Raw genomic sequence first — 24768 nt, 5'->3', positions numbered from 1 at the left:
AGCACCGAGTGTGAGCTATGAGAGGTAGGTTACATTTCTTCCTTTCTGTCAAAGAATATTGCCGTAAGAGATATTTTTAAGTAAAATAATGAGCTGTGAATCAGTCTAATTAGAGAATTTGCAAGTACTCAGCAGATGTAAAATTGTAAGCTTTAAAGAAATAATTTCTTTTGCTCATTATTTCTTGCTATAGATGCTATAAAACATATTCACGACCAGTAACTTTTCTATATGTAAGGATAGAATTATACTCACATAATATTTTGGTGTTATTTTCACCAATGAGTTAAAATTAACAATTTGCTTAACTTAGAAACTTAGAACAAATAAACCTTACTTAACTGTCTTGATATACCATCAAATGAAAGTACCATCTACACATTTTAAGGAGGACTGGGTTAAATACAAATGAAATTGTAAAAGAAAACTGTTTTATGCATTTAAAATAACTTATTTCTAAATGTCCTCACGAAGTTTAAGAAGATCTCTTCAACCCTATGGATCAGACGTGTTTCTGAATTAACTTCCACCCAGAAACCCATGGGATGAAAATTCTGTGTGATAAATTAAGTTGCCAAATGAAATGGATTAGCTATCAGTGAAACTGCCTGATAAGCTGTCAGATCCACTTTGAATTGGGATTCATCCTCTTTCTCCACCTGTTCATTAAGCTCCAAGTTCATGGCAACTCCAGTGACTGACTGCACATTAACAATCTGTTTAGATGGGAAAGTGTAGCTAATCTAGTCAACATTCCTACACTTATACATTCATTTAAACATAATTCTCTGGTAATTTATTCTGTTCACAATCACAGTGTGGAAAAATATACCTCTACCCTGAAGTTTAATTTTGGAACCAACAGAGATGTGATGTGTCATAAAATTAAAACTTAACAAAGCAAATCAGACTTACCTCAAGGTCGAAAACAGCTGGGGAAATTTAATGCCATAAATTTGCTTCTTCAAGCAGTTACAAAAATAAAAAGAGTAGTGAAAAAGCTGTTGCCTTTGCACTGATAGTATGCCAAAATAAAATATTTATTTCTGTCCCTATTCTAAAGCAAACGTTGGCTGCTTTTATAACTAGAAAGCTAAAACCAGCTAAGAATGTTGAAAAATAATTCTCAACCCTTCTTTCTTATCAGAATGACCAAAATCTTCCCTTATATGACACCAAGTGTAATAAATGACTTGTCAATCAAAAAGCACCAAATCTGAGCTGTAAGAATATTGTTCTTCCTGAGGCATTAAACACTGACTCTCTTCTTTTTAAGTATACAGAATTTACTCCATAAGGGGGCTATTCACCAAATGCAAATTTAATAAAAATCAGTAAGTTCCTCTGAAACTGCTGAAGTTTAAAAGAGTTTACCTAAATGTAACACCAGACATTATAAAAACTCTTAGAGGAAAACGTAGGAAAAACACTCTTTAACATAAACCACAGCAAGATCTTTTTTGACCCACCTCCTAGAGTAATGAAAATAAAAACAAAAATAAACAAATGGGACCTAAGTAAACTTAAAAGCTTTTGCACAGCAAAGGAAACCATAAACAAGACGAAAAGACAACCCTCAGAATGGGAGAAAATATTTGCAAATGAAGCAACGGACAAAGGATTAATCTCCAAAATATACAAACAGCTCATGGAGCTCAATATCAGAAAAACAAACAACCCAATTAAAAAATGGGCGGGAGACTTAAACAGACATTTCACTAAAGAAGACATACAGATGGCCAAGAGGCACATGAAAAGATGCTCAACATCACTAAGTATTCGAGAAATGCAAATCAAAACTACAATGAGGTATCACCTCACACCAGTCAGAATGGCCATCATCAAAAAATCTACAAATAATAAATGCTGGAGAGGGTGTGAAGAAAAGGGAATCCTTTTGCACTGTTGGTGGGAATGTAAATTGATATAGCCACTATGGAGAACAGTATGGAGGTTCCCTAAAAAACTAAAAATAGAACTACCATATGACCCAGCAATCCCACTACTGGGCATATACCCCGAGAAAACCATAATTCAAAAGGATACATGTACCCCAATGTTCATTGCAGCACTATTTACAATGGCCAGGACATGGAAACAGCCTAAATGTCCAACGACAGATGAATGGATAAAGAAGATGTGGTACATATATACAATGGAATATTAGCCATAAAAAGGAATGAAATTGGGTCATTTGTAGAGATGTGGATGGACCTAGAGTCTGTGATACAGAGTGAAGTAAGCCAGAAAGAGAAAAACAAATATTGTATATTAACACATATATGTGGAATCTAGAAAAATGGTACAGATGAACCTATTGGTTGGGCAGGAATAGAGACACAGATGGAGATAACAGACATATGGATAAAGGGGGGGAAGGGGAGGGTGGGACAAATTGGGAGATTAGGTTTGACATAAATACATTACCATGCCTAAAATTGATAGATAGTGGGAACCTGCTGTATAGCACGGGGAGCTCAGCTCGGCACTCCGTGACAACTTAGATGGGTGGGATGGGGGGTGGTGGGAGGGAGGTCCAAGAGGGAGGGGATATAGGTATACACATAGCTGATTCACTTCATTGTACAGCAGAAACTAACACAACATTGTAAAGCAATTTTACTCCAATAGTAAATTAATTAATTAAAGATTTATATATCATGAAAATATAAGAATGCTTACTTTCTACCGATAAGCTATTTTTCTTCACTATTATTTATGGAGCCTAATTTTTATATGAATTAATGATTAGAATTAAGAAATCAATGTCACCTTTCCCTTTCCCTACACATGTAAAGCAAGGCCTTAACTGAAGAAAAATTAAGTAAACTAAAAGCCAAATGATGATTATATTCAGTCAACAGAACAGAATGAATATCATCCACATGTTTTAGACCCCACAAGAAGCAGCTCCCCAAAAGTCACAAATAAAGAAGAAAAATAACTTAGAAATTAAGTTGACCTGTATATGTAACAAATAAAATATACATTTTCTTTGGTTGAAATTAATAGAAGTGAAAATAAAATTGTTTTTCAATTTTACCATATGAGTAAAAAATAAAAATTCTGAAAGTAAAAGAGCATAGACGATTCCATATACGGTTGCACATGAGCATTAGAAAGCCCCTAGGCCTCATGAAATGTCAATTAGCATCATTATAAAGTTCAGCTTTTAACTAGATTTAACCATAATCAACTGTTGACAACTCACACAATTACAAGACAAACTATGGCAGATGGTGTTTGTATTTATTAACTACCAGTAGAATTAGAATTCACTTCCCCATTCCCTTCATCCTAATGTAAGCACAGCTGCTTCCCCTTCCAGGGACTGGCTGCCTCCTCTACAGTCTCAGTCCAATTGACTCAGTCCACATGGAAAGTAGCAATGAAAGGGCTGAATCAAATTTCATAAGCTAGGGATGCTTTCAATAAATGTGAAGACTTTTTACAAAGCAGGGGTGTTCTGGCTTATATGGCACCTAGGGACTACCACCCATTCTAGCCCCAGGGGTGGGCTTTGAGATTTTCTTACATAGGGAAAAGGCTGAAAGTTTCAGAGAAACCATGCTTTTCAACAACCTCTAAGAACCAAAGCCATGGCCATAAGATATCCTCAGGGTTAAGTGCTGTGCTGGATCCTAGGTACCACTCTGAAAGTGAAAACAAAACAAGACAAAAAAACCCAGTTCCTCTCTCATTTCAAGGTACTGCAGTGTCCATCTCTTTCCCCACCATCTTGAATTTCAGGGAGAGAACAGCAGCAATGAACCCGAGCTACTCGGTTTCTCTGTTGAGAAACATTCAGTACTGTTCTCCTCAGGCCTCCAACCAACCCAACCCCACCCAATGCCTCCAGGCTACCACAACCAAGTTACTTGTACCTTGGTGCCAAAAAAATTTTATAGGTAAAATCCTGCATTCAATTCCAGAAGATAATACCAAAAGTTATGTTTCCTGTCTTCACAGAATTGGAAATTAAAACAATGAAGTACAATTCAAAGGCATAGGTTAAAAAAAAATCATCAAAGTTAATATTGATGAAGTTTGGGGAAATACATACTCTTTTAACTTGAGAGAAATAAATTCATTTAACCTTTCCATAGAGCTATTTGGTTACATACACCAAAAGTTTAAAAACTTTCATACTCCCATAATTTCACTTCAAGGACTATATTCCAAGGGAATAATCAGAGTTTTTTACAAAGATTTATCTGATAGGATGTTTGTCTCAGCCTGTTTGTAACAGTAAAAAACATGAAACAATCTAAGTTTCCAACAATAAGGGAGTAGTTAGATAAACATTCATGTGTATGACTGAATATCATGCTGCTATTTAAAATGACATGTAAAAATGATTTTTAAAAATTAAGCAGTATTTTCTAAAATTCAAAATACATCTATAAAATAAAAAGAAAATAACCTGAAGCATAAACGCTGAACTTAAACAATGATGTATGTGTTTGGAAACGTTATGGAGACTATTTTATTCTTTTCTGTATTTTATATTTTCCCTATTTTAAATATTAATGTGTATTCCTTTTGTAATCAGCCACCCAAAAAGATCTTTTAAAATATTTTTTTAAATCCAATTGACTAGTATGTGTGACAAACAAAACAAAAATTTCCCTAAGTGCACTGAAGAATTCTCAAAGAGAGAAAAAAAAATCTCTGAAAACGGAACAAACGCCCAAGCAGTTCCGATCACTTTCCGCCAGCATTTTTTTAAAATTTTAGTCTCTCAGAGTCCCTTGAGGACTATGTTACTATTTAACTCCAAGGGATATTCCTTGGAGTTTGAAGTTTTGAAGTTTGAAGTTTTCAACTTCAAATAGAAGTTGAAAACTCAAAGGGGAATTTCCTGAAAGCTATCCATCCCTCTTGGCAGTTATTTTCTTTTGAGGATTATCTTCTAATTCCTTGGAGTATTTAATGTTTAGTTTGATGCCACAAGTTCCCCCAGAAAGAAAAATTGTAAATCAGAAAAACAAAGAAGTGATGGGTCGAAGAACAGAAATATTTTGAAAAATATGTAGGGATGCAAAGCTAAATAACAACTGAAATGATAATTTAACACATCATAAAGGCTCTTTTACATTTAACCTTTCACTCCATCCTCACAGAGACCCTGTTTTCTGTCTATCTTCACACTAGATAAAGCGAAGACACCAATATTCTTACAGCTGGAAGCTCACACTTAAACCTGTAACCAGTGTTAAGAATTCACCTCAAAAAAATTGTTCTCACCCATCCTACACCCATACCTGTCTGCTCAACTGTATTTCACAGGTTGATCAAATGACAGCTATCCACAGTGGTGATTTTGATCAGCACTTCTGATCAGCAGGTCCTGGCATAGCATAGGAAGGAAAGTAAAGGGGGAGAATGATGGGTAGAAATTCTTTCTCCTTTGCTTGGCTTAGCTGGAATGGGTGCTGGGCTGGATCTGAAGAGAGGGTGGCAAGAAATGGTTTCTGAACATTACTATCTCCATGCTAAGAACTAATGCTGCAGAAACTTCAACAGTATCACCCCAAAAGTAATTTGTAGCTAGCTACTAACTACCTAATAGTCGGTTATCCCAAATTAAGAGCTCTGAAATTTCAGTAAATTTATAGTGAACACTTGGTTTTAATACTGCCTTACTCAGCAGACTCTTAGGCCCACTGAGTTATTCAGAACCAATGAAAAGAACTGATTAAAAGATGGAGGAACCATTTTAAAGAGAAAAAGCAATATGAAGAAGCATAAACTTAAGAAAAAGCAATATGAACATAAACCTCAGTCAATAAGAAGAAAAAAATTACAAAACCTCAAAGAAATAATGGAAAGAAATGGAAAATTAGTTTTATTTTGTCTACTTGCATAAAACTTAAAACAACTGTTTCATTGTGGTTAATACTTTAATTGTAGTTCAACTTTTCTGACAGGGTGAACTCTCTAATAAGGACCTAAATGCTTTGTAGTTAGAATCACAGGCTTCCTTACAATTAGCAAAATTTTACAAGCTATTTACAACAAAAGCCTCAATCTGTCAACTGTAAATTTATATTTATTCACATAACTGTTTAACTACAATCTCCCACTAGTTTGTAAACTTAAGAGCTTAGATGATCTCTGTTTTTCTCGCCATTTTCTCTCTCACATTTAGCACAGGGCTTGTCATATAACAGATACTTCATATATATTTGTTGAATGAACGAATGAATGAATTATGAAACATCTGACTAAAGGCATTCCCATGAAAATCAAGAATAAGCAAGAATGTCTTACGGCAAGTAATTCAACAGTGTTATCATGCAGTAATAGCCAATGCAAGAAAAAGGGCAGAGAAATAGTGTGTATAACAATATATATGCCTAGAAAACCCAAGAGAATCAACTGAAAAGCTACAAAAACTAACTGCAGTAAGGTGGGCAATTATTAAATTAATAGCTTTTCTGTATTACTGAAAATAATCTGGTAAAATAAATAAGAGAAAAAATAGATACCATTCATGATAGCAACAAAATTACAAACTTGCTAGGATAAAACAACTGTGTGAGACCCATAAGATGAAAACTATAAAACTTTACTGAGGGATATTAGGGAAAAGAGATTTAAATCAATCTAACAACCAGCACCATTCCTAGACAGGAAGATACATTATGTTAAAAATGTCAAAACTCTCCGAATAACCTACATTTCTAATCAAAATTCCATTGATATTTCTGGGATTTTTGTTGTGATTGGGGTTGTTTTTCTTTTTTGTTTTGATTTTGAACTTGACAAAACAATTCTAAAATTTATCTGGTAGAATAAAAGGACAAGATTCAGCAAGAAATAAATAAAAAGGCGGACAAATGGCAGAGGTTGAGGGAGGAGTCACAGGATCCCAAACCAGAATACATATGTGAAAGCCACAATAATTTAAAAATATACACCACTACCTTTTCATGAGCATAAATTCTATGTGCAGCTTAATATAAATTAAAGAAACAATTTAAAAGGTAGAAGCAAAGAGTATATATTACTCTTGTTAACATATAATAAGCTTTCCCCCAATTAAAAAGAGACAAATGTCCAAAAGAAAACCTACTTAGGAATATGAGCATAAAACTTTAAAAAATGCAAACGCCCAATAAATATAAGAAAAAAGCATTCAATATCACTCATAATAAAACAAATTGGATAATATTAGTCACTATTAAATTGGTAGGATTGATTTTGTAATGAGGTAAACTGGTATTTACAAGAATTTGCACTTATACATCACCCTTGAAAAAGCATATTAAAACATTCTTTCCAAGAAGCAATGGATATCAAATCATTTTTTAAAAATATTATAGCCTTTTACCTAATAACTCCTTCTAACTAAAACATTTTGAAGAAATAATTGGAGATGTTTAGAAAAATTTTGGTATGAGGACATTCATTATAGATTTATAAAAATGAAAAAAATGGAATAAGAATCATTTAAAATCACATTCTTAACATTTAAGGAAGTGGGAAGTGGGATATATATAAGTGGAGAAAAAAGCAGCTTACAATACAGCACATATAGTATTGTTGTAAAGTATACAACCTATAGCTGTATAGTGGTTATCTCTGGATTAAAAGTTGACATATTTTATTTCTTTCTACTTTTCTGCATTTTCCAATTTTCTAACCCACGCATTAGTGTTATATTCAGAAAAAAAATAAATGTTACACATTTGTAAATTACCAGAACTATGCGACATCAAATGAGTCTTACTGATAAGGTGTATCTATAATGTAAAAGCAAACTATTTATATAGCCCTATTTTGAATGTGGCTTTAAGACTACATTGCAGGAATTTTTTTATATCTGTATTCAGCAAAATGACAGACTTCATGAGATATCTCACAGGTGGAAATAGACCTTATGATTTTTTTTTTGAAATTGCTTTTTATTCCCAAAAGTAAGTTTGAGAGTATCATTTCTAAGACTGTTTTCTCTGGTTTTGGTTTCCCCCCAAAAAAATTAGTAGTAGTAGTAGTAGTACTTTCATAGTATGATACTTTGTTCCTAAGTGCTGCTACCTATCAGAGGAAAATTTATTACATGTATGTTTTTATGAACCTAATAAGGAACTACAAAACACATCCCATCCTCAGCTATAGGAAAATAACATATACATTTTTTACTTTATTTCTTCACTTACATAAGCCTTAAGATGGATTATTAGCTACAAAATGCTATAAAATTTGATTTGTCAAAAAGTTGATTTTGTCAGTATATTTTATACATTCATTAAAAAATTATTACTTTACTTATGTACTATTTTTAAAAACAATATAGAAAATATCAAGTATTGGCGTAGATATAGAGTATGCTTAGTAGATAGCAGTAAAGTATGAACATACACAGATCCTATGATGAAACCATCCTACTCTCAGAAATAAACCCAACAGAAATAATAGATATGTATTCACAAAAATACACATGCACATATACAAATGTGTTAGGATGTTCACTGAAGGAGTAAAAGACCCCAAACTGAAATTAACTAAATGCCCGTCAACAGTAGATTGGATAAACTGTGGCATATTCACAAAATGAAATATTACATAATAATAATGAAAATGAATGATTGACATCTATACATAACAACATAGATCGATCTTACAAGCATAATGATGAACTAAAAGAACCAAACATTGAGGCATATATACTATATGGTTCCATTTATATAAAATATAAACAGAAGCAAAACTAACATATGCTACTAAAAGTGAGGACAGTGAACTCACTGTCATGTATTCACTACAAGATACTAGGTGATGCCAAGAGCTCTTCCAGGGTACTGATAATGTTCTGCTTTTTTATCTAGATGGAGTAACACAGGCGTACCAATTTGCGAAAATTTACTGAACTCTACACTTACGTGTGTGTGTTTGTGTCTATCATGTATTTTGTGTCTTGCTCAACAAAATGTTAAAAGAAGAAACATATAATACAGAAATTTAATGAAGAATAAAATTTTAGGGCTTTGTTAGTAGAGATGAAATTTCATATTGTATCAAGCAGTTGCTGTCAATTCTGTCCAAAATATTTGTGAGTAAATGAATCTATTGGGCGGGCCAAAAGGTGTGTTCGGTTTTTTCCATAAGATAGCTCTAGTAGTGCTTAGTTGTCTTTAACTTCATTCGAAACAATTTTGTTAGATTGTATTTGACAGCTGTCATATCAGTTTGCATTTAAAAAAGACTTATCAAAATTGGTCAGTTTTTGTGTAGCCATTTTAATATTGAAGATGGATGGAAAAAAGCAACATTTTCGGCATATTATGCTGCATTATTTCAAGAAAGGTAAAAACGCAACTGAAACGCACAAAAAGATTTGTGGAGAAGGTGCTGTGACTGATCAAACGTGTCAAAAGTGGTTTGCAAAGTTTTGTGCTGGAGATTTCTCGCTGGACAATACTCCACAGTCGGGTAGACCAGTTGAAGTTGACAGCAATCAAATCGAAACAATAATTGAGAACAATCAACGTTATACCATGTGGGAGATAGCCAACATATTAAAAATATCCAAAGCAAGCAGTGAAAATCATTTGCACCAGCTTGGTTATGTTCATTGCTTTGATGTTTGGGTTCCACATAAGTTAAGCCAAAAAAACCTTCTTGACCATAGTTCCACATGTGATTCTCTACTGAAACGTAATGAAAATGTTCAATTTTTAAAATAAATTGTGACAGGTGATGAAAAGTGGATACAGTACAACAATGTGGAATGGAAGAGATCGTAGGGCAAGCGAAATGAACCACCACAAACCGCAACAAAGGCCGATCTTCATCCAAAGAAGGTGATGTTGTGTATATGGTGGGATTGGAAGGGAGTCCTCTATTGTGAGCTCCTTCCAGAAAACCAAACAATTAACTCCAACAGGTACTATTCCCAATTAGACCAACTGAAAGCGGCACTCAATGAAAAGCGTCCAGAATTAGTCAACAGAAAACGCATAATCTTCCTTCCGGATAACACAAGACCGCATGTTACTTTGATGACCAGGCAAAAACCATTAGAGTTTAGCTGGGAAGTTCGGATTCATCCGCCATATTCACCAGACATTGCACCTTCAGATTTCCATTTATTTTGGTCTTTACAAAATTCTCTTAATGGAAAAAATTTCAATTCCCTGGAAGACTGTAAAAGGTACCTGGAATAGTTCTTTTCTCAAAAACATAAAAAGTTTTGGGAAGATGGAATCACGAAGTTGCCTGAAAAATCGCAGAAGGTAATGGAACAAAAGGGTGAATACGTTGTTCAATAAAGTTCTTGGTGAAAATAAAAAAGGGGGTTTTATTTTTACTTAAAAAACTGAAGGCACTCTTTGCCCCACCCAATATTTTCCCAATGATTTGAACTCTAATTTCAAATAAGCCTTATTTCAGCTTTACTGAAAAAAGTACATTAAAATAACATTTATTTTAAGCAAGTAGAGGGGATTATTTTAAAAAACTTCTATAAAGTAACATTTCTTCCATCACATGCAGTCCCACTACCTGATTTGCCTATGTAAATATTCAGATATTCTATATTAATTAAATTATACCCAGCTATTAAATGGTTATCTATCCAATAACATGTCACTATCTTAATTTTTGTCACGATTATGACATTCACAACTAATGCAGTAAAAACACCACTAAAGTAAATGAAAACAATTATTTCCCTTTGCCATTAGTTCATATGAATTACCAACAATGTTATAGAAACTCAGCTTTTATTATAAAGCCTCAGAATTGGACAACTTTTCCTGGACGCAATTCAAGTAAATATAACAGCTAAAGCTGTAGAATATAGGATAAACCCTTTTAGTTGGTTAAATGTCTATCTGTGCATAAAACTTGAAGAACAGGCATAATTTACCTTGTGACACTGATAGAAAAAAAATCATTTTTCTGATATTAGAACTAAGCAGTATAATTCTGCTACTGTTTACAGAGTGTGTCTATATGCTAGGCACTGAGTGAAGTGCTTTCTATATATTACCTCTTTTGATTTTCACAACAGCCCTATGAAGTAGGCCCTATTACTATCTCCATTGTACCAATGAATAAACTAAGGCTCAGAAAGGTTAAATAATTTACTGAAGGTCATTTGGCCAGGAAGTTAAAGAGGCATATTTAAAATAATGACTGATATGACATCAAGCCCTCTATGATTAACTACAATGTAAATGTATCTCTCCTTGTCATGTTGGGGTGGGGAACGGAAGAACTAAAATAAACAAACCTTTTCCTCACTTTCTACTTTAAAAATCCTTTTTATGGCAAACTGAATTCATCTTTGGCCAAAGCCAACCCATTAGAATTGGAAAGTTAACCACTTTTCCATTATACAGCCCACAATCCACAAATGAATAAAAATCACATCTCCTACAAAATATTTTTCTGTGATTGTGGTACAACTAAAATTGTCTCTAATGATATAATACTGAACCATAAATTAAATGGATGTATTCTTCCCCAAGCTCTAGCAAAGACCAAAACTCTGACCAATAGTCTTAGTACAAAATTATACAAGGGCCTAGTTACAGTCAACAGATCGTCTTATATGCTGCTACGTACAAAAAACTGTACTTGAATCATTACAGCAGCTCTACTGGTTACAGAAAACTACTGAGGAGAACCCAAATGCCCTTCAGTGGGTGAATGGCTGAACAAACTTTGGTATATCAATGTAACAGACTTATTACTCAGCAATAAGAAGGAATGACCCACTGATACATGCAACAACCTGAATGGACCTCAAGGGCTTTATATTCAGTAAAAAAAAAAAAATCAGTCTCAAAAGGTTACATGCTCTATGATTCCATTTATATAACATTCTTAAAATGACAAAACTATAGAGATGGAGAACGGGGCGGGGGGGTGGGCAGGGAGGTGGGTGCCACTACAAAGGGTAGCACGAGGGAGTTCTCTCATGATAATAGGACAGTTCGTGGTGTTGGTGGTGGTTACAAGCATCTATACACGGCATAAACTTGCATAGAACTACACACACACACACACACACAACACACGAACGCCAGTTAAAAAATGTTGAAACTTGAATAAGGTCAATAGGCTAGTTAATAGCAATGTACCAATGCCAATTACCTGGTTTTGATATTGTACTACAGCTATAGGACTTACATGAGACTCTTTGTACTATTTTTGCAATTGCCTATAATTATTTCAATATAAAAAGTTTAAACAAAGAAATGGCCCTGGGTACGAGAGTCTGAATTGGAACCTGGTCTGCCTGAATCTAAAATTTGTGTTACTTCCCTATGTACCCTACTGCCAACAAAATCTATTTTATTAAAATATACAAAATATGCATTATTTCCTACAGAGAAGAATATAATATATATAGGAGGCTCATCCTGGGTCACATTTAAAGAACTCTAAGAAAGTTCAAAAAGTACTTTATTGGGAAAAAATTTTAAATATCAAATCATTTCATTGATAGCAACTAAGACCAGGTGTTCCAATGTCCAATATGGACATGGAAAGAGAGCTTTACAAGTGATAGAAAGTGATGACTGGGCTGCTTTGGCACCTTGACTGGGCACATTGCCTATCATTCCCCTCTCACCAGAGGCAGCTCTGGAGTTTCCTGCCATGTTGCCTTGTTCACCTGAAAGGTTAACGGCTGTTCCTCTCCCAACACACCAGGCAAACAAGTGGCACAGCAGAAAGCTGTAAGATAGAGTCATTACACTGTATATTTGGAATCTCTTTTCCATCTACCTGAGTACTTCCTGATGAGGTTGTCCTTGTGAGATGTAGAACATGGCCAAATTATAATTATCTCAGCCAGAGAAGTAAGCTAAAGGTGCCAAAAGGTTTTTAGAAGTTGCTGCCTGCCTTCATATAAATTCATCAAACCCTTTTACACTAAGTGACAGCTATGAAAAATTACACATACAGGCAAGGACAAAGAATCAAAATAGTGATGGGATGTTTTCCTGTTAGTGTTGTTTTCCTGTTTAGCACCATTTTATTTTATTTCACTAAAAGTTACCCCCAAAATTATTTTTATTTATTGATCAGAAAAATATCAAATAAATCATTTTTTTAAAAGTCAGAGCCAAAATTGTGTTCACTGTGTCAAGTCCCCAGTGCTGAATGTGCTATGGGTGCTACAAATCCAATTGCATATAGTTCAATTTAATAAATACATAGTATCAGGTGTTTATTAAGAACATAAGGACAAGACATTGCTTAGGGAGATGACACAAAAAGTGAAAAAGACACCAGTCTGTAGCCTCAGTGAAGAGATAAACAGGTATACAGCTAACAAAACTCAGGAAAAACCATGACTACTGATATTATGAAGTATGCTAACATAGCAAATTCAATGTTATGTTAATAACAAGAAAGAGAAAACTCATGAGAATGGTCTTAAGGTATTTAAGAAGGAAATAAATGTCATCAATTATACTCTGTAGGGCAGAACTGGGATCAATGGCTGGAAATTACAAGAATATAGAGGAAGGCTGGTGATGTATATATAGTTTTTAATTAATTTTAATTGTTTTAAATTAAAGGTCACATGTTTATAGACTTCAGGAACTTCCTAAATAAATCATTGATAGGGACTTCCCCGGTGGTCCAGTGGTTAAGACTCTGCACTTCCACTGCAGGGGGTGCAGGTTCGGTCCCTGGTTGCCGAACTAGGATCCTGCATGCCATGTGGTACAGCCAAAAATAAATAAATAAATAAATCATTGATGACTTACTAACTACGAGAGTATCCGATGAAACCTCTGTACTGGAAAGGAGTTGATGAGACTCTTTCCAAGGGCCTGTCTTCTCCAGAGGCCCCTCGTATCACAGAAAGCATCTTGTTACCCAGAGCCACAAATGAACAGCCCATAGAGACCAGATATAAGGGAGACTTGTAGGAACGAGGTGATCTGAGGATGGAATTGTATCCAAAAGGAGTGATTCACATTGGGTGGAGATTAAATGACCCAGACACATGCTCTCTCATGAAGAGTTTACATTTTACAGAGGTCCCAGAGGAGGAAGGAAATACAATGGCATTAGAAGAAGATAAAGAGAAAAACTGAGCTCTAATTATGGAAAAGCAGATACAGCACACAGCAACTGACAGTCACTTCCGAGAGAGGAACACGCTGAGCAGGCTTCCACACTTCCTGCTGGCCAACACTGTGCTATATCCTGAACAGTGCTCCACTTCTCCGTGAGACCTGTCCGTTCACCTACCAAGGCCTACTATCTTTTTTGAATTTACTCAATCACCAGAGGGAAACCTGAGACAACGCTGAACTTCATCTGAATTCTGTACTCCTGGATAGCAAAGACTGTCAAAAAATTACCCCCCACCCCTTTTTGTGTTCCTGGAAACAGCTTACTGCAAAGAACCACTCTTCCCCATGTAACTTAGATAAAACTCACAATGACCCCTTGTAACCTATGACAAGGCCAAGACACAGACACTCCAAATTCCCATTGCTTATCTCATAAATGATTAGCTGAACTATTTGTCCCCATTGACCATTCTGGTCGATCAATGCCTGTTAACTGGACTTGACCTAAATTTACTCAGTCTTCTCTCCTTCCTCCAAGCCCCCGAACTTTGGGCCACCCTTGAGCAATGGAAGGTGAGCAACCATTCTTTAAAGACCCCCTCCCAATAATCAGCTGGCCTCAAGGAAAAACATTCCCTGATCAACTGTCCAGTCATGCCACCCTCTAATCCCATTGCCCCACATCCAATTCTTTCCAGCCTGTGCACTTCTCCCTGAAAAAGAAAAGCCCTTTTCTGCTTGAACTCTGAGGTGCTTATAGATCTCATGGTCAAAGTGGTTCTTCCTACTACAATATTCCTCCTCTTCCTATTGAGATAACCCTCGACCCCTTATTATAGTAATCTTTTTGAATAAAGCCTCTTCTTTTTACCTAAGTCTAGATTTGTTTTTGACACTTTCAACTTGCAAAGAGCCTAACTTTACAAAACACAAACTAAAATAATTAAATATCCTCTTTATTATTATTATTTTTTTTTGCGGTATGTGGGCCTCTCACTGTTGTGGCCTCTCCCGTTGCGGAGCACAGGCTCCGGGCACGCAGGCTCAACGGCCATGGCTCATGGGCCAAGCCGCTCCGCGGCATGTGGGATCCTCCCAGACCGGGGCACGAACCCGTGTCCCCTGCATCGGCAGGCGGACTCTCAACCACTGCGCCACCAGGGAAGCCCATCCTCTTATTATTGATATTTATTTTTACAGAATCACAACTATTATGTATTTCTTGATATACACCCACATAATAAAATATATAGAAGATACAGACCACCATAAAATAAACTAAAATCAAAATTAAATATAAATTAACTCTGTTATTTTCCCAATGTTTGAAAACAAAAATTACTTAATTATTTAATTACTTAAGATCATTAATTACTAAAATAATTAAAATAAAGCATTAAAAACAAGCATGAAAAGTTGAAACCAACCAACTGAGGTTTGGAAATTGCAGAAATAATTTCTTTATATTTTACTTTTGTCTTCTGTAGATCAACAACTCTTTAGAAAGTCAAAAGAAGAAAAAGTTTGAACTTGTTTTTATGTTGGCCAACTATTAACTCAAGCATTAAACCAACAATAATACAGCTGCTAAAGTTCTTTCTGAAGAACTTTCTGCCAACAATGTCACTTTTCCAGTGGTCCAGTACCCTAGTTTCAACTTAGCATGGATACCATGTAGAGTTAGCACGTTAACTGTATCACATACATAAAATAAACCTTCAATGTTTTTAATGAAGAAATACATGATATTTCTATTCCTGAAGGGATATTTTTTTCTAAAATACCTCTATTCCTATTTATGAAAGAATATTTTTAAATAATAAAATACTCATATTATAAGCAGATAGGGCAGGGGGTCCCCAGAGAAAGAGAACCAGGCATGGCTTTCTTGACGTAAGAGAGGCCATTTTTGGCCTAAGTCATTTTGTGATCTAAGCCTGGCCACAATGGTTGCCTTTGAACAGGTCTCAGTAATTAATGATTTTAAGGGAAGTGAAAGAATGCAAGAACAAAGGAAAAGCAGTCAAGAAACAACAGTTCAGCGATAAAACAGAGTCCTAGTTCCTCCTCAAGGGATATATGTAATAATCTGTATGAGTTCTGCAGGAACTAAGGCCCCCATCAAGGTGGAGGATGGAATGATGATGACGACCTTTTCTGACTTCAATCATCTAAAGCTTTGACTCTGTTGACCTTTGCCCCAATTCTATGCTGAATTCTCCTCTGCTCAAGCCCCTTCATGAATACGCATACACCACTCAAGTCCCTTCATGAGTACGCAAGTATCCTTAGCTTAAAACTTCCCCAATTTTGCTGTTCTGCGAGACACTGCTTTGGAAAAGATCCCTGGTGTTCTCCTTACTTGTTGCAAGTAAGAAGTCCTTCCTTCTCCCAATCTTTGGCTTGGTTGTGTCTTTTGGCCTGACACCCACCAAGACTCAAACCCAGCTTGAGGGTAACAGTATAACAAATACATCACAAAAAATCAACTACTCACCAGCATTGACTATAGCATCTACCTCTAGCAATGTGATGTCACCTCTATAGAGAGAAACTTCTTCACTCAAACTTTTCTTCACCTGTGATGTTTCCTGAGTATTTTCTTCTGTAATAAAGAAGGAATATATATTAATAGTAGTATTCTTATTTAATTTAATAAAGACAATTTTAATACAAGAGCCAATATGGCTCACATTAGACAAGTGGAAATAAATGTATAAGTACCAGGGGTGTGACTTATTCTCTATTTATTGTGTATTCCCCAATACAAATGCAGTATCACATACATAATAGGCATTCAATAAATTTAGGCATGTTATATGGGTCAACAAAAAGTTCAATGTTTACTATTAATATTATAAAAATATCAATTTTAAGATATAATTATGTACCACTGGTTTCACAAGAAGATGAGAAAAAGATGTGTAACTACCAAGACAAAATAAATTTTTACAATGAACGAGCTTATTTCTATTTTGTTCTAATTACCTAAAATGCATCCTTGAAAAGAATATTTACTGAGAAAAAAAAATTTAGGTTCAGCTCTTTGCTACTTCTAAGTAATAAGCTGCCCCTCATAATGGTATGGATCAAGAACAATTTGAAAGTGTGAAACTGCTCCTTTATCAAATTCTATAAACCTTTCACTCTAGAGGGCGCTGCTAGATTGAAAAGAGAAAAAGCTCTGTCCTGCACACAACAGCCAGAAAGCTGGTATAACAAGCCAAAACATTATCTTCTAAAACCTGACATATTTTTTAATGTTTTTGAGGAGTACTAAAATCTGAATTTTTATGTATTTTTTAACAGATAGTAATGTTAAAATATATTCAACGAAGCTATATAAAATCAATGTTTTAAAATACATTATATTGCTATACATAAAAAGCTTTTTAATATAACTTTAGAAAAGATGATTTATAAATTTAAACATTTTAAACTCACGATCTATGCAAATATTTCAAGGGGGAAGGTAATGTTATTGATTCACAAAGACACTGTCAAATGAGCCTGCAATAATGAGGTATGTAGGAGATTTGAGGTGATAGGTTACAAGACACTTAAATTGTCTTCGGGCCCCGATAACCAAAGAAAAAAATGGCCAAGACGAAGGAAATGATCTGTGGCCATAAAAGTGATCTTTCCTCTCTCTGCCTCCAAAGCATCCCCTTCTTTGCAATCACTTTTCTCCTTAAAGGATTCTAATCAATTATTCATTGGTGGTAGTAGCAGTAGTAGTAATAATAATAAGTAGGAGAATAACGTGGGAGAATTGTACATTAAAAGAGTAGAGAAAGACTTTAGAAGACCTCAAAATAGAAAACACTTACAGCTGACTTGACCACCTCAGGGACTCCTAGAGTGCTGTTTCCCTGAGTCAGGTAAAGACTAAGAGTTCAGGCTTTACTACCAGACTAACTATTCAATTCTTGGTTCTGCCAATTAACAACTGGGTGACCTTGGATAAGTTATATAGTTTCGCCATGCCTCAGTCCATAAATTACTGGCTCCTTTACAGTTAACATGAGTTCATTATACTTCGAATAATGTTTGGCCCATAGTAAGCTCTCAACAAACATGCCCCTTTTTTACAAAGGTTTTACAGAGGTGACAAATATTATTTCAGCATCCATACTGAAATACCACAATAGTTTTTAAATATTTTCAACATGTATTATTATTATTATTCCCTATCAGTGAGAGAGATCAGATTTTGTTTGTGCTCTTAATAATCTGTCAATGCCTGGTCCAATGACAAAGACTGAGCAAGAAGACCTTGAGTTCCATGACCAATAAATTTCTATTCTTACTACTTTTACCAAATTAGAAAGACCTGATTCCCAATTAAAGATTGTTGGATGATAATAAATATTTGGTGGCTTTGTCAGAAAATTCTGGATATTTGGACTACTGTAAACCTAGAAATTATAAAGACTTCTCACTGATGATGAGTTTTAAAACTCCATCAGACATTAAATTGATAAACGTATCACAAATGAAAGCAAAAAGATTGACTGTTTCAACTTGGGAGACAGAGTAAATCAATTCCTGATCTATCCTATAGTTGCATATAGTTCTAAAAAGTATTTCTTCATTTTCTTATGAAGCATTAGGTATGTAATATTGCATTTATAGTCATGTAACACTTTTAAACATATGTGGCAACAAATCATGTACTTTTTTCCAGAAGTAAAGAAATTGTTAAAGTATTGTATTAGAAAGCATCAAAGTTTAAACCATTTATATCACAGTTCAGTTTTCTTAAAACAAATCCTAATCTCTCAACTGCAAACTTTAAAAATGGGACATTTTGAGCCTAAAGGGTCAAACAATTCAACATATTAAATAAATATACTGCTATGACATGTCATTCAAGTAAGTTACTCAAAATGGTCTTATTAGAATTATTAGCATCATGAAGAAGTATCTTTATCTCTCTTTCATTTTAAAAATTCACATGAGCATCTTTTTTCCTCAGATCCAGATTTATACTTGCTGTCCAATTCCTCACATGGTGTATCAAAAAGGCATAAATGTACTCAAAAACTACAATTTGATAGTATTAAAAATTATCAGTATTTCCTCCAATAAACTAAAACCAAATGGCATATTTTTGACCACCAAGTGTTCTCTGTAAATATAACAATGTAAATTATCACTACAGGCCACATCTTTTACTTGAATAGCAATGTACCACCTTCCTTTTCACACAACTGTGTTCCATCAGCACTGATCCCAAAGTGCCTTTTCCCATATCCTGGGTTTTCAGTAATAAATAGGACAGAAAACTGTCAAGCATTGCTCCCTCACAGACATTCTATATGTACACAAAGCACTGATTCATATTTTGTACATCAGTGGCTTTATCCAGCTGAAAGTTAAAATATCTGTCAGTGTGCACATGTGATAGTAATTGTTTTTTCAGATTGTATCCTATTGATATTGTAAAAAAAAAAAAGGTTTTTCCGGAACTACCACAATAAGGGAAAAGAGATCTCAGTACAGAACTGGGCTCAGTTACCAATACAGCAAGGACAAGTGGGGATTTATAACCAAGGAGCAGAGTGGGGATCAGTGGAAGGAAAATTACTAAGAGGAAACTTTGGGGGTGAGGGAAGATTTTGGTTAAACACACAATTCTTGCTGAAGGCAAGCCAGGGTGGTCAGATATCACCTAGGGTATGAGGGTTGGGGGATGCAGAATTTTATTAGATATGGAGAGTGACCAGATAGCAAGGATGGGAAATTCTCTCTAAATTGATTTAGCAGGATTCTTGCTAAAATTGGACAATGCAGGTCTGGCAAGGATGGGGCCTAGTTGAAAAAAGGGTTTGGTGGAAGCTGACTAAAGTTTAGTTAAGGAGAGAGTCTTTGGCAGTCCCTGCTCTTATTTGAGGAAAGAGAGACTTCCTTCCTTTGAACAACGTAAGTCCATTTCTCATTAGGTTGCCTTTTGTCCTTTAAGGACCAGCTGAACCATTGGTTGAGACTTGGTAGTAGAGGATTTCTGCTAGGTGGTGCAAGCAGTCAGGCATTTAATGAGGGAAATTCCCATGAAAAGAAAAAGAAAAACAAAGATCAGTGGTTGGAGCACACTATAAAACTAGTTTCTCAGTCCAGAGGGCAGACAGTTGAGAAGATATCTAGATGTTGGGCTTGAAGCATCATTCGCAGTTTCAATGTCCTTGGTGATGGCATCAGGTGTTCCAGCAAACTTTCTGAATGGCCCACACAATAGCAAGCATGAAAGTTGTACATACATGATCTGTTGTGGTGATTTCTTTGAAGTTTATATCAGGTCATCCAGCTTCAGCTTGCAGGGCTTCAAGAAAGGGGCAGTTTTAGTTCTCAATGAGGCCAAATAAGGAGGAGGGGAGAAAAATTGGAAACATTTTGGAGAGTTGTAGCCAGATACTGGAGGAAACTAGAAAATTGACAATATGTGCAAGACAATGAGAAAGACTGGAATTTAATAACCCAAAGGGTGCACTACAGTTTTCCACTGAAACCTAAAATGTCTCTCTACAGTCACCCCCCCACCCCATTTTTATTCTTGTTCACAAAATAAGTCTGGTCTCATCAGATTTGGTCTGATTATTTACATAAATGCAGCAAGAACGGTCACTGACCACTTAGGTCTTTCGAGTTTGCTTTGCTGGAACTTTTCATAAAGAATCTCAAATTAGACTTTTCAAAGCCTCTCAAGGCTAGGAAGCAAATCCAACAACTCACCACCAGATTTAGCCTGTAATACCTACACATTTGGGTAAATTCCTCTCTTCTCAAGGTTCCAAGAATATCCTAAGGTTCCTGGGCTTGACAGGAAGTGACCTTCCTTACTCATCTGTAAGGCTGGGAACTCTATAAACCAGGTACCAGACTGGTTTCTCCAAAAGGGCTTTATAAGCATTGGCTCTATAATGCAAATCTTAGTTCCTTAAAACTATCTGATAACATGAGATTCTATATCTTTGAGATTATCATTCATAAATATGACATTCCAACCAAAGTCTATACAACTAATTTTTCCAATTATGTCCTGTTACAAGGAAGACAGATTCTTATTGAACCTATACAAATAATGTCATTGCCATGAAAATAAGAATACTCAATAGAGTTTCTGAATTCTGGAGAGATCAGGTAGGGAGAAAAGCTAAATGTTTCATTTCTGTTTACAAAAGTATAATTAACTAAATTGTCATGAGTTACAGAGAGCTTGAGAAAAGATAAAAAGGGGTTCCTTAAATAAAACGTTAAAGAACCAGTATTGTTCCTTATCAATAACCACAAAAATCATAATCATTCTTCGTCGTTAGTTCATTCAGTCCCATGTAACTGATTTGTTTTTTTCCCCCAGCGTTATTTAATGTGTTGGAACAACAACAACAAAAAAAAATCCACATACTTTCTTTATTCCATTAAAACAACAACTATATTAAGTAATCTTATATACTGAGATCTCTTTCTTAATTCTCTATTCTGTTCTACTAAACAATTTTTACAGTATATTCTTTTTTTTCTTCTTCATGTAATAGATTTTTGTTCTGCTTGATCTTGGGTTAGCATTTTTTTTGTTTTGTTTTGTTTTGTTTAAACCAGTCAGCTTCTCCGTTAGTTCTGGAAATCCTTACTTGGTCCAGCAGTACAGTATCAAAGTTATTTAAGCAATAATGTCTTTAGAAGCCTATACCCTAGAGTACTTGCCATAGTCCTTTCCATGGATCTCTGAAATAGTCACTTTTTGTTGAAGACAAAGCACTCTTGCCTGCAGCTTGCAAGAGCTTTCAGGGAAGAATTAGAGTAAAATAAAAATTATCTGTGAATGATAAAAGACTTAAAAATGGTCATTGTTAAAGATCTGAAGAGAGTTTATTATAAAAATGATATAACTAATAAGGGAATCTGGTTATTTCTATGACATACAATGTTTAAATAACTCGAATTATAACTGACAAAATTATACCAGGACATAAGATGGATAAAAAGGATACTGGCAAATTTCTATGAACTTCATACAATTTCTGAAATATATATTATATAGTAATAATTTTTACCCACACAAATATAACCATGGGAAAGTTAAGCATCATTTCTTTTTGGACAATGTTTCCCATGTAATGTAATATATCAAATAAATCAAAAATTTTTAAGATTTTTTTTTGATGTGGACCATTTTTGTATTTGTTACAATATTGCTTCTGTTTTATTTTTTGGTTTTGTTGGCCGTGAGGCATGTGGGATTTTAGCTCCCTGACCAGGGATCGAACCCACACCCCCTGCATTGGAAGGCAAAGTCTTAACCACTGGACCTCCAGGGAAGTCCCCTTAAACCAAATTTTTTTTTTACCTTTCCTTCTTTACAAGGTGAAAAAACAAATCCTTTGAGATTTTCCAGGAACCCTCTGGGACAGATCTATCTCAGTTAGAGTTCAAGATTTCATTTAGGATTTGATTTGGGGAACATAGTAAAAACAACATAAAGCACAGGAAATTATTTAGATAAGACATAGAATCTTTGTTCCTAAGTAGATTACTTAAAAGATAAAGAAAATCCTTTTATGATCTCTTATTAAGATCAGACTAATAATCCAAGAGAACTTTAACAGAGAGAAAACCTAACTCTAGTTTTGCATCAGTACATTATTGGGCTCATTTAAAAACAAAAACAAAAAACAAATAAATTCATTCAATCTTAGCTAATTTGATCACAGATAAAATTCCTCTTTTGCAAACCTTCTATAACTCTATATCCATTCAGGTTTTCTCCTATATGTTTTCTCTTTCTCGTTCTGAAATAAGCAGTGATCTCAATTTAGAATAAAATGACTCTCTTTTTGCTTAACGACAACAACAAAAATCCTTCATTCCTCACAAACCTTGCATACAGAGTTGTTTCTCTTATTACTTATTATTTTTAGTAGTTTCATTTATATACATTAATTATAATTTTTAACTGATTTTTATTTTACAGAGAAGACTAAGAAGTAGAAAATTTCAAATTGTCACATGCCAGCATTCTGTATCAGGCTAGCAAATTTTATACATTTACCATCTTTCAATTTCTAGAGACACGTTTTTTTATATGGCAAAAGGACATTTATTAACAGATTCAAATACATTTAGCTTCTCTATATCACATTAAAATAAAGAAGCCAAATTATATAAACAAAATTATGTTCAGTAATTAGTTTATTTTACTTAGAAATAATCTAGATTTTTATAATGAATATCTATACTTAATTTAACATAAGTCTAGGGTTACAAGGTACTAAAAAGATTTTGGAAACTATTTTTATGCAGACATATGATATAAAACAAAGCTCACCATCATCTCAAGTTATCTCTCTGTTAACTATTTTTACAGCACATGCATGTTAGGCAAGTTTGCAAAAGCAAAAACCTAAAACAGTTAAACACGTGGATTTTCTTTTACTGCTACGCTTGATATACAAGAAGTCATGGATAACAAGCAATTCATTTTTACTACATCTTTACTTGTATATTTGGTCTTGGGTTGAATTTATAATATTTATAATCTTAAACATCTAGTATATATAACATAAGCTTACTTGACTAGTAAACCCAAGTACAACAAAAATGTATGCTTGTATTATACTTAACTGCTGATAACTCAGAAGACATACCTGTTTTTTTAAACCAACAATATTAAACTAGTCTTATTTACCAGAGGTTTACCCAAGTCATGTAAACTTGAAAAGTTTTGGGGTTAGTTTCTATATTTCTGGGAGTTTTAGGAATATTTAACTTATATAATGCTAATTTATCTCTAAGCTAATTTGCATAGAGCTCCTTCATGGGATTTTATGAATTAATTTGGTAATACCATCCGAAAGTAGAAAAATATCATATACACATAAATGCATATGTACGTAAATATACATACAGACAGATGCAAACGGAGACCTTATAGATTTCACACTAAAATTTTAGCCATGAGTCAGGTAAATATAGTAATATACTCTGGTCTTTGCTCCCCTTGATATTTTTATCCAAATTTTGTTTCTGGCAGAAGGAGCAAGTTAAGGTTACCTGTTCAGTACGAGGGCTAATGCTTTTTACTGGTATTTGTGGAGGAGACTTTCAAGATTTTTCATTTGCCCTGATATGTAATCTTATGGAGGCTGTGGACTAAACTTGAGGTGAGAAACTGACAGGAGACATCAAGCAGCTGCCTGGCTGTCCCCAAAGCTTTTCTGAGTGGACAAAACATCCAGTCTGTTTTCAATCACCTTTTCTTCCTTTTGAGCCTCAAGTAGTAGCTTTCAGGGGCCCCTGAGTTCCTTGAGAGTCCCCAGTTGGGAGCAGGGGGCCTAAAGTTCAAGTGACTATATGAGCTGAGGAGCTTAAGTAGGAAGGGAAAAGTCTGGCAGCAGGAGAGGGATGAAGAAGACAGGGGCTTTGAAGAGGGATATATCAAAGGATTTAAGTGGAACTGAAGGGAAAATCAAAGGTGTAAGAGGAGGAAGAGGGACCAGAAGGGAGAGGTCTTAGAGGATCCAGTCTGGGGAAATCTTAGGTTTCCCAAAGAAGCCAATGAAGTTCCAAATTATCCTTAGTAAAGTCATGCCAGCAAGAAAGGAAGTAGACAGTGATGGCAGAGCATATATAGTCCTCAGGGGCTCAAGTGCAGGGAGGGGTTTCAGGGAACTGAGAAGTCCCCATGGGAGAAGCAGATCAAATAAAGAGAGAGAACAGA

At 34.8% G+C, this 24768-nt stretch overlaps 1 protein-coding gene across 3 annotated transcripts in view; it reads right to left on the bottom strand.

Annotated features, from left to right (window-relative positions):
* MACROD2 (mono-ADP ribosylhydrolase 2) overlaps positions 1 to 24768 on the bottom strand; it is a 1988024-nt gene that overhangs the window by 1892606 nt on the left and 70650 nt on the right. For all 3 annotated transcript variants that reach the window (XM_081256147.1, XM_081256148.1, XM_081256149.1), the window contains exon 3: positions 16549 to 16656. In XM_081256147.1, coding sequence (XP_081112273.1) covers positions 16549 to 16656 — 108 coding nt within the window. The remainder of the gene's footprint in view (positions 1 to 16548; positions 16657 to 24768) is intronic.

Source organism: Mesoplodon bidens (genome assembly GCF_964165515.1).
Source record: "Mesoplodon bidens genome assembly, chromosome: 15".
Classification (NCBI taxonomy): Eukaryota; Metazoa; Chordata; class Mammalia; order Artiodactyla; family Ziphiidae; genus Mesoplodon; species Mesoplodon bidens.
The sequence above is the reverse complement of the archived record's forward strand: the minus strand, read 5'-3'. Positions and strand labels throughout refer to the sequence as shown.